Source organism: Carcharhinus amblyrhynchos, chromosome 24 (genome assembly GCF_965287045.1).
Source record: "Carcharhinus amblyrhynchos chromosome 24, sCarAmb.v2.hapA, whole genome shotgun sequence".
Lineage (NCBI taxonomy): Eukaryota > Metazoa > Chordata > Chondrichthyes > Carcharhiniformes > Carcharhinidae > Carcharhinus > Carcharhinus amblyrhynchos.
The window spans coordinates 18,920,789-18,932,771 of NC_137347.1; the positions used below are offsets into that span (position 1 = coordinate 18,920,789).

Genomic DNA, 11,983 nt, shown 5'->3' on the forward strand with positions numbered 1-11,983 from the left:
TAGAGCAAAAAAAAGTTAGGGTCTTGGACCAGAACCCCAAGTTATACTAGGAAGCCAGACTCAACTAACATTTTCTCTCTTTTTGGTATAAATATTAGGATAGGATATTTCTGTAAGAAAACGCTCCTGCTCTTACTGCTTGCTGGAAGAATTTAGTGATTCCACTAAAAATATGGATCTTTTACAGTAAAACAATTCTATTAAATAACAGTTTAAATATAACAAAAATTAAACAGCTTGACCATTAACAGTTGAATATTTAAAAATGAGGGAAAGCAACTTTATTTTTTAGATTATGACTTTCAATTCCAAATAAATCCCATTTATGCATAGATCGATGCCACTTAACTAGCAAAGCCAGGCATAACTTGTTAAATTGTGTTAACAGTCTTAAAGTTTTCAGAGACAAACTCCGCAGGAAGAGTCTGCACATGCCTCTGACTTCAACAGATCTTCACTTGCAACTCTAAACTGCAAAAGCTTCTTCCTCTGCTGCAGACCCAACTCTGCACATTAATCACATTATCACATGGCCCCCCTCAATCAACTTCCCTAGGAATCTCCTGTGCAAATAAAATCTCATTAGCTCTAAAGTAACCAATTCCTAGCTAAAAATGGGCAATTAGCTTGCTTTTACAACTCTTGAGTTAAAATGTTTTCTAGATACCAAGTGTCTACAGAATAAAGCTAAAATTTTAAACATTCTACAGAAACATTAAAAACCAGCATATATACCCATAGCAATTGCCCACTATCAGCACAAAACTTACAGCAGCTTACAAATTTTGATTCTTGGATATGATTATTCAACACCCAAGTGATGCAAATCCTGCCAACTTGTGCAGCTAACATTCACTGTAATTCTCACTTAAAGCAGCATTATACTGAATTACAAAGCTTGCTCAATAAAGAAAATTGTAATTTTTCACACAAATAAATTGTAAATAAATTAAACTAGTTACCTACTAAACCTAAATGGATAGCAACATTTAATCTTTTTGTTTTAAGTCAAATATGTGCTTTATCTGAACAGCTTCTAATTAGTGCTTTTCAAATCTTCAGCATTTGTATTAATTATGCTGACCTCCATATTCTTTCGAATTTACAGAAAACCAGACCAGGCAGTTCACTGTGCCTCACTCTTTGTAAACTGCACTGCAAAAAAAAAAGTTCAGTGCAAGTGTGGGAGAGATATAGAAAAAGAACAGGAGGATGGTCAGCCATAAATCTGCATACTAGCTCAGTTTTGTGTCCACAAATAGGTCAGAATGTTTGATTTTCATTTTAGGAAATCTCAAATCTTCGACTCCAAGAGTCTCACTATTAAGACTGACTTGATAAGCAGATAACAAGTTCCAGTTAGCTAAGCATTTTTCCAACACTGACTTAGATACAACACTGTGCTCTGGAAATGTTATACATCTGATGTTGTGAAACTGTAAATTTACAAATACCTAGAAAAGTGATTTTGCACACAATGATATTGAACAGAAGCCCAGGGAGCAGGCTGCAAGCCCACAAAAGGTACATTTATATAAGTAAGATTTTGCACTAAGTCTGCAGCTGCTTTCTTTGGTGCTCTTACCCTGGCCTCTTCCCTGGTACAGCCTTCAATCACCACTACCACAAATCCTAAGGCCACAGACTTGAAAGGATATAGCGACCAACTACTTTAGACATCCACTATCCAGGAGACCCAAACTCCGGCTCCCTCGACCCTATTCCCAATTGAACTGCTGACCACCTAACTTCCCCTCAGTCGTGATGTTTGCACATACTGCAAAAGGTTCTCTTCTTTAGGTGCTGAGAGGTTCCTCTCCCCTTCAAAAGTAGTTTCCTCAAAAAAAAACTCCTGATCTCACAGTCTTTGGAAATTACTACCCCATCTCCAAAGTCCTCAAATATGTTGTTAACACCAAAGTCAATGCTCACCTTTTCTAAAGCCCCATTTTTAAAATGCCTCCAATCAGGTTTCCCTCCTGTCACAGTAAAGAAACAGCTTTTATCAAAGTCACAAATTATATCCTATGATTCAAAACATGCATAATCCTTACCCTCGTTGACCTCTCTGCAGCCTTTGACAAGATTGACCACATCATCCTTCTCCATTGCACCTTCAGTCATACAGCTGGGTGGAACTGTTCTCACCTGTTTCCCTTCTTATCTGATCATAGCCAAAGAATCACTTGAAATGGCTTCTCTTCCTCCTCATGCACCATAACCACTGGTGTCCCCCAAGGATCTAGTCTTCTACTTCTCTTATTTCTAATCTAAATGCAACTCCTCGGCAACACCACCATAAAGCATAGGATTAGTTATCACATGTACACTGCTGGCACCCACTACTATCTGTCACACTCCACCACTGTTGCTGAATTATGAAACTGCTCATCTGATATCCAATATTGGGTAAGCAGAAATTTTCTCCAATTGCTTGTCAGGACAATTCTGATATTAGTCATCACTCCTAACTCTTCCCTAATTATCAACTACATCCCTCTCCCTGGCAGCAGTCTGCCTAAGACTTAAACTGTCCGCTTGCAACATTATTTTCATATTTGACACCGAGATGAGCTTTAACCACATATTCATGCCATCACAAAGACTACAAATTTCCACCTCTGCAACATTACTGACTCTGACCTGTTACAACTGATAGGCTGCTGGGACCCTCGTGTGTTTTTATTACCTCTAGGCTTAACTATTCATCATATTCCTGGCTGGTCTCCCAAATTCTATCCTCCGTAAACTTGTGTGCTGCCTGCATCTAAACTTGCACTGAATTCCTTTCGCCTACCATCCATGCTTGATGATTTAGATTGAATCCCAGTCAAGCAATGTCTTGATTTTAAAATTCTCATCCTTGTTTTTAAACCCCATCATGGCTTCAGCACAGAGAGCAAAGTGGAGTTGAGACACAACCATGATCTTATTGACTGGCAGAGCAGGTTTGAAGGACTGAATGACTTACCCCACTCCCAAGTCATATGTTCCAATGACATCATCTGTCTCAATAACCCAGGCAAGTATTGCTTGAAATGTCATTCCTGGTTTAAACAATATTCAAAGTGGATGGGGGAAGGCTTTGATAATTATAACATCAGTTTTTCCTGCTTTTCAATTCAACAAAGCAGAACAATACCCTTGCAGAATAAGGTAACACATTTACCCTAATTTAGATTACATCTGCTCTCTAGTTTGTTAGACAATGTTTAAACCAAATTGGAATTGTGTGACTGCCTCTTGTAAGCGATCTCAGACTACTCCTTTCTAAAAAGTCAGGAATGTTATACTGCAACTTTCATGCAGCAACACAAATCAGTATGATGATTTTTTGATAAACACAAGAATCAACTCATTCAATAAATTACTATCCTCCCTGAAGGGTTGATTCTTGTAGCCACAAACTCAGATTCATAGTACTGGAATAATGTTGACTCACGCAGCAAGTGCAATGACATCAAAGAAAAAAGGAATAAAGTAACTTTTTGCTGCTAGAATCAATTATTCAGGTTTCATATGTAATAGAATGTGGATTAAAAAGATATTATAAAAAGAAACATTTGCCAAAATCAGTGAAAGCAGGGAATAGATGTAGCCAGGTGTAACTACTTACATTTATTCAATGTCAAATGATCACCAAACTCCAATATAACCTCCAGATGGATGCACTGTCCTGGCACACCTTTCCAATACCCCAGTTACTGGCACTGTCAGTTCAATCCCACCGCTGGTACCATTTGCAAAGCAGTGCAACAGACAGACAACCATTTATAATAGCTGTTCACATCACTGACCTCCTCGTATGAAGTTAAAGCAGCCAGTGTATCTTCTGATTGTTAGCGTGTCTCAAAAGGGACTGAATGGAATAGTGGTACAAGCAAATACAAATAAAACCTCGACACAAAAGGCTCAAACTTACACTGACAATATTTTAATCTGCTCTTGATTCAAGTACTCATCTTAGCACTAGGTTCCCAAGTTCCTTTTTATTCACTTTAATTCATTCAAATTGATGGATAATTTGAATTATAGACAAAGAAACTACTTAGATGTACGAGATGACTTGCAATTGGACCATTCTACATTTTATGGCTAACATATGAACTTTGGTGCAATATTAGACCCAAACAATCAGAAAGCTGATGAAATATCCAGTTGCAATCAGACCTGATAACTCATGTTACCATCTACACTTCAGATTCAGAATATGGTCAGAGGCCTAGGGTACCATAAGGAACAGATCACAGTCCTATATATTCCAAATCTTGGACCCACGTTGAAAATGCTTAACAGTTAAAACAACTGCATGTTTCAGCAAAAGCTGTTTTACAACAATTTCTCACAGCTCCTACTACCTTAATTTTAAAAACCAAGAGAGGATCTGAAAGTGATGAAAGAATTCCCCTACCTGCACAGCTGCATGATGATGGGCACCATAGCTAAGCAGGAAGTATAAATACAAAAGAGAAAATATAGATGACGTGCTGAGACACATCAAGACCAAGTTGTGACTTTGATACAGGAAGGGTAAATGTGTGACATGTTAAATGATGCAACTTAACAGGGCTAGCAAACATGGCCTGAGTATTGATGAGGTACAAATCCCTAACTTCACTGCAGAAAATTCAGTGCAAATGTCATTGTTAATAGAAGCAATTATTTACATTCTTATAGAAATAAAAAAGTCCAAGAAAAACATCAATAATATTTTTAGATCATCTTTATCATTAAATATCCCACAGTGCTTCACAGGAGGATTATATAACAAGATGCGACACTAAGCCATATAAGAATATACTCGATCAGATGCCCAAAGACTTGATCAAGGGGACATATTTTAAGGAGTGTCTTAAACAGAAAAGTGAGATAGGAAGGGAATTCCAGAGTTTACATACTAAGCATAAGGTTCAGACAAACCATTAAAATTGGAGAAGCTCAACGGGCCAGAATTGACGAGTGCAAGTATCTGGAAGTGTTGAGGGGCTGGAAGAGATTATAAGGATAGGGAGGGACCAGACCATGGAGGGATCAGAAAATAAGGACAAGAATATCAAAGCGTTTAACCAGAAGCCAATCGAAGTCAGTGAATGAAAGGATGATAAGTAAACAGGATTTGGTGAATCAAGATATGACAGAGTCTTTGATGACCTCAAATTTACAGGGAATATAATGTGGGAAACCAGTCAGATGTATATCAAAATAGTCAAGTGTAGAGGCAATGAGCAGAAATAGGAACAAATCTAGAAGTTAGGAGGTGGAAATAGGGGATCTCAGTGATGGTGTGAGCATGCCATCAAAAGCTCGTCTTGAGGTCAAGCAAAGACATTAAGGTTGCAAACAGACGGGTTTCATCTCAGACTGTTGCAAGGAGAGGGATGGACTCTGAGTTGAGTTTGGTTTCAATCTTCCCAACATTTAATTGGAGAAATTTTCTGATCATCCAAAATTGGACGACAGATTAGCAATTTGATATTTCACAACAGAGAAGTTGAGAAAGATGGTGGCAAGATAGAGTGAGATGTCATCAGCACAAGTGAAAATAACGTGTCACTTTTGCTACCAAGGCAACATGACATCAGCATTGAAAAGAAATCAGGAATAATGTAAAGATCAAGATGTTAATTTCTGTTAGTCGTTAATTTTCTTTAAAAAGTCTAAAATGTCCCATTTCTTAAAATTAACAAAATAGAAATTTTACGTTTTAGCAGGGCAAAATCTAACAGAAACTGAATGAAATGCTGCATTGCTACAAAAAGGTCAAAATAATTAATACATGTGAGCCAAGTGGAAAGACAACTTCGTGAGTAATCCAAAGATATATGCAAAAAAAAAATCAACAAATTGCTGCATAAACCTTTTATCTACCATCTGTTGCACCAACTTGCAACATCCTTATCTTGGGGAAATATGCCATGGTTACAAGCATACAAGAATAAAATTGCCATAAACAAGGGGCTTATTCATAATAAAAATAAATTGCATGTGTGTTAGGACAAGACAATGGTATATTCTGATTATTTCTGGACTGAGCACATTCTACTTGACAAGTGTGTATATGCAATTTACCTTCAGTAAAACCATCAGCAATACACTTTGTTAATTTTACAGAATGTGGGCTTTGCTGGCTAGGCCAGCGTTGATTGTTCATCCCTCACTATCCTTCAGAAAGTGGAGGTGAGCCACTTACTTAAACAGCTACTGTCCACGTTGTGTAGGTACAACCACAGTGCTATTAGGAAGAGTTCCAGCATTTTGACCTAGTGAATGTGAAAGGATGGCGATACACTTCCAAGACAGGTTAGTGTGGGGCTCAGAGGGAAACTCGTAGGTGCTATTCCCATGCATCTGCTGCCCTCGTCTTTCTAGATGCTACAGGTTGTACGTTTGGAAGGTGCTGTCAAAAGAGGTTTGGTGAGTTGCTCCAGGGAATGAACATTTAAAGTAGTGGATGGGCCATTAAACGTGGGCTGCTTTGTCCTGAATGGTGTCAAGCTTCTTGAATGCACTCACTCACACAAATCAAGAGTATTTCATTACTCTCTGACTTGTGCCTTTTAGGTGTTGGGCAGTCAGGTAGTGAGTTACTTGTTGCAGAATTCCCAGTTTCTGGTCTGCTCTTATGGTCAGTCATGAATCACCTAAAGCAGTGAGATTTCAGTTACATAATACATTAGTTAACATTTTTGGAGCAACTGGGCTTCCATGATGCAACCAAATATGAAAAGAATGATACAGACATACAATTTTAGCTTAGCACATGGAACTACAAGTACCAATGAGATTACTCTTGCTGAGATAACATGCAATCCGAGTCCACATCTTCATTGGCTGATAATTTCATGTTTGCCTGTGTTTTCTCCAAACTTGACTGTTCCAAAGCACCCATGGCTGGTGTCTCACATTCTACTGTCCTTAAATTTGAGCTCATCCAAAACTGTGATGTCTGTGTCTTAACATGCCATGACTTATTCACCTTTGAACAATGCATGACGACCTATACTGGCTCCCAGTCAACTTCTTGATCTTAACATTCTCTTGTTTACAAACTGCACCACGGTCTCACTTTTCACTATCTCAGTAATCACCCTCCCCAGTTTTACAATCTCCTCCAGCCCCCACAATCCTCCCTATCTCTAATCTCCTCGAGCTCCACAACCCTAGTAGACATCAGCCCTCTTGAACATCCAAGATTTTAACTGCTCCACCAGAAGTGGCTGGCTTTAAGTTGCTTAGGACCCAAGCTCTGGAATTTCCTTCCTAAACATTTCTGCCTATCTCAATTTCTTCCTTTCAGACACCCTCAAAAATCTACGTCTAACAAAGCTTTTGGTTATTTGGACTAATACCTTCCTACATTTTATATGAGGCACCTTGGGACATTGTCTCAAGTTAAATGTGCTATGCGATATAAAAATAAGTTATCTGTGTTCAATCTTCCAGCTTTAATATTAAACAGCTGATAGGACAGGAAATCTAAACAATTTTACATTTCACAGATATTAAATTTCCTTTGATTGAACTATAGAGCAAACAGTATCTGCTTGAGAATATTTCACCACTTATCTTGACCTAGAGAATAGCTTTGGACACAACAACGGCATGGCACACCCAGACTGCACAGTGACTAACATCTGGGCACTTATACCAAAGCCAAGGGAGCTGTCTCAAACTAGTTAAGCAACAGCCTGACATAATCATCCTCACTGAATCACAACTTCCAGCCATGTCCTCCCATCACCATCCTATAATATGTCCTGTAGCATCAATAACCACAGGTCCACCACAACTGGCAAAAGCAGCATACATTCAGTTCTCATCAAGCCCAGACTGTATGAAGTCTCACGGCAGCAAATAAAACATGGGTGAGAAAGCCTCATACTGAACACCCTGGCTCAGCTGATAAAAATCAATACTGCGTGTTGAATTCCACTTGGAAGCAATCCTGAAGATAGCAAGAGCACAGAATGCACTCTGAATAAAGTGCATCACTTAAAGTGGCATGGTGGCACCACTATTGATCAAACTGGCAGAGTCCAGAAGAACACAGCTGAGACTGCAAATAGATAAAGAACGAACACAGGGGACAAAAACTTACTTGACTTTATGTGTCTGTGACAAATGAATCGATCTGTGACAATCAGTGGAACTGACCACATAATCCTTGCGAATACAAAGTTCCTTCTTCAAATGAAGACACTCCATTGTGTGGTGTAGCACTACCATTGTGCTAAATAGGATGGATTTTGAACAAGTCTAGCAGAATTGTATTTCCCCCCGTATAGTATATAGAAATAAATATACACAGGTAACCTCATGACCTGACAAATCCCACACTCATTACTATCAAAACAGGGGACTAACTTTGGTTCAATCTGTGCCAAGAACAGCATTAAGCATACCTAAAAACAAACTGCCAACCTGATGAGTTACAACAAAACTACATGCATGTTAGCCAGCTGAAGCAGCATGTAGACAGAGGTTAAAAAAATACAACCATTGGATTAGATCAAAGCTCTGCAATTCTACAGTCGTGAATAGTGGTGGGCAATTAAACAACTAATGGGAAGGGAGGCACCATGAATATCTGTTCTCAATGAGAGTGGAATCCAGTACATGAATTGTTTGCAACCACCTCTGCTGATGCGCCAAATGGATAATCTCTCTTCTCCTGAAGTCCCCACATCAAAGATGCAAGTCAACTAATTCAGTTCACCATACGCGACATCAAGAAATAGACAAGTGTGGCAGTTACAGTGGAATCTACGGACCCTAACACCATCTTGGCTGCCGTATTGAAGATCTATGCTTCAGAATAAGCCAAGTTTCTAGTCAAACTATATTAATACACCCTCAAAACTTGCATTTACTCAATTGGAAATTAGCTTGGTATACCCCCATGCACAAAAACAAACAGTCCAGGTAATTGTCCCAGACAATTCCTCCCCCCTCCACCGATGGTCCAAAATGGACAAAAAGCACCAAATTTCAGCGGTTCCAACAGTGGTAAACAGAGACAGCAGTGGGTACCATCTACAATATGCACTGCAGCAACTTATCTGGACTTCTTCAATAGCACCTCCCAAAGCCAAATGACCTTGCCACCCAAGGACAATGACAGCATCCAAACAAGGAGGATCATCACCTTCACGTTGCACACCCTTTGCTTGGAAGTATACTGCTGCTCCTTCATCACCACTGGATTAAAATCCTGGAACTCCCTACCTAACAATATTGTGGAAGTGCCTTCATCCCTTGGAATGTAGCAGCTCAAGGAAGCAGCTAAGTTACACCTTGACAGAAATGAGGGATGGGGCAATAAATTGTCAGTGACACCCACATCACGTGAATAAAACAGCTAGTCTAGCAATTGCATACTTGCGTTGAAATACAATTTGCAAAGCAAAGTTGAATTTGATTCATACACTAAGGATGCAGTGTATCTGATCTATTGTCTTCTCTACGCAAAATAAAATTGCTAAACCCTGTGAATAGCTGATGCAAGTCATGAGATAAACATATGCATCAGCTTTGCAAATGGAAGAACAGATGAGACCAGAATTGTATAAATGTGGCATGTGGTGCCATATTGGGTGAAAAACAGATCGATTTAGGGCTTAGTTACTGCAAAGCTCCCTCAATTTAGTCAAGTAATCGAGAAACATTTCATGGTACAGTGCTGCCTCACAGCATCAGAGTCCCAGGTTAAATCCCAATTTTCGGTGACTGTCTACATGGAGTTTGCACATTCTCCAGTATCTGTGTGGGTTTCCTCCAGGTGCTCCAGTTTCCTCCCACAGTCCAAAGATGTGCAGGTTAGGTGGATTGGCCATGTTAAATTTCCTAGTGTCCCAAGATGTGTAGATTAGGGGGATTAGCAAAATAGATATGGAGTTACAGGGATTAGGCTTCTGTAAAATACCCCCAGAAGTCCTGCAGACTCAATGGGCCAAATGGCCTCCTGTTGCATTGTAGGGATTCTATGATTCTAAAAGATGTTTACAAAAACATGGCCTTATGTTTTGGTGACTTGAGCAAGCAGGTTGAGGGAGGAGGTTTTTGTAAAAACAATACAGTACAAGCTGATTGGAATTGCTCAAAGCTGTGTGCAGTGACCACAGAGGTGGGGAAATTAAAATCCGAAAATGATGAGAGCTGCACAGTGACCACAAGGCAGGAGGTGAGATATTAAAACCTGAAGACTCAGGGGCTGTGTGCAGTGACTGCAGGGGAAGGAATTAAAATCTGAAAATGCTCAGAGCTGTACAGTGACCACAGAGGTGGATAAGATTAAAGCCTGAAGACTCAGGAGCTGTGTGCAGTGACAGGGTGGGCGAAGGGAGAAAGAATTGAAACCTGAAAATGCTCAGAGCTGTGCAGTGACCAGAGTGCAGGAGGGGAGAGATTATAACCTGAAAATATTCAGAGCTGTGTAGTGACCACAGAGGTGGGGAGATTAAAAATGCTCAGGAGTTGTGTGCAGTGACCACAGGGGAAGGAATTAAAACCTGAAGACTCAGGAGCTTGTTGCAGTGACCACAGAGATTAAAACCTGGACAACTTATCAGCCCTCTCCCGCCCATCTTAACCGGATGAGATCATGGGTTTTCCGGAGGCTGGGGTAGATCCTCTCTCAGCATTGGGGCTGCAGTCCGTTTACCTGGGCATCAATGACGAAGATGAGAGCCCCGGTTCCCCTGAAGATCATCTCATAGTCGAAGGTGGGGTCGAAGAAGTCCACCTGGCCGGGGAAATCCCAAATCTGGAAGTTGACGAAGGAGCTGTTGGAGATGTCGTCCTTGTAGATCTTGTTGGTGCTCTCCAAGAAGAGAGTCTCGTTGGGGGACATCTTATGAAAGACCACCTTCTGGATGGAAGACTTGCCGCTGCGCCTGAGGCCCATCAGCAGGATGCGGGGCTTGCTGTCCGACTGCGACTCGCCGCCCTCCATGTCGGCCTCCTCCACCCCGTAGCCGAAGTCTTTGGGGAAGGAGTCCACCACCCCGTAGCTGCCGGCCAGCGGCTCCTCGTCCCCGTACTGGATGGACATGTCGCGGGGCTGGGTGAGGGGAAGCCGCCGCTCAGCTCCGGCCACCACCGCTGCCGCTCGAGCTCCTGCCTGCCTGCACTGTGCAACCAAGCTTGGCTCACCTACCCGCCCCCGCCGCCGCCTCTCCCTCCCGCTCATTGGCTGCCCGCCTGCCGCCCGCCCCCTTAGTCCAGGCTTCCATTGGTCCGCCTGCACGTCCATCAGGACTCGAGCCGCCCAGCAGGTTTGGCTGCGGCCGTCATGTGTTAACGTCACCTGACTGGCGCTGACGACCTTTGACCCCCTTCCCCTTTCCTGGGCCAGGACATCAGCAGCTAGGGGGAGTCAGGTGAAGGGGGGGAGGGACCGGGCCAAGGAGACAGGTAGATGGCACAGGATTGATGCCTGCAGAGAGGGGGAAGGAGGTGCCTGGGTGTGGTTAAATCCTAAGGTCTTTTAGGATAAGGGGTGGCAGATTTAAAACAGATGTCCAAGAGTGGTTGAATTTCTAAGAATGGATTTGATTCAGTCCCTAATATTTTTGAATTTGGTTGACTTGATTTGTTTATTATTATCACATAGGAATTAGGAAGAGAAGTAGGCAAATTCTGCTCTTTCAGTCTGCTCAGATCATGGCCGATCTCTCCCTGATCTCAAATCCACCTCCCCACCTGTTCCCCGTATCCCTATTTTTGTTAGAAATATACCTATCTCTTTGAAACCGTCCAACGATTAAAACTTCACCATGCTATTGGCAGCAAGTTCCACAAGTTCACCACCCTCTGGGAGAAATAGTTCCTCCTCATCTCAGATTTAAATCTTGTCAACTTATACCTGTAGCCTCTTATTCAAGATTGCTCCATAAGAGGAAACATTTGGTCTACATTTACTTTATCAATCCCTCACATGTATTGGGATACAGTGAAAAGTAATGTTTCTTGCACACAATACAGA

At 41.3% G+C, this 11,983-nt stretch overlaps 1 protein-coding gene across 2 annotated transcripts in view; it reads right to left on the bottom strand.

The window, feature by feature from the left end:
• Positions 1-11,123, bottom strand: part of rragca (Ras-related GTP binding Ca) — a 48,005-nt gene extending 36,882 nt beyond the window's left edge. For both annotated transcript variants that reach the window (XM_080211358.1, XM_080211357.1), the window contains exon 1: positions 10,661-11,123. In XM_080211358.1, coding sequence (XP_080067484.1) covers positions 10,661-11,050 — 390 coding nt within the window. In that variant the 5' untranslated portion in view covers positions 11,051-11,123. The remainder of the gene's footprint in view (positions 1-10,660) is intronic.
• Positions 11,124-11,983: the final 860 nt, after the last annotated feature.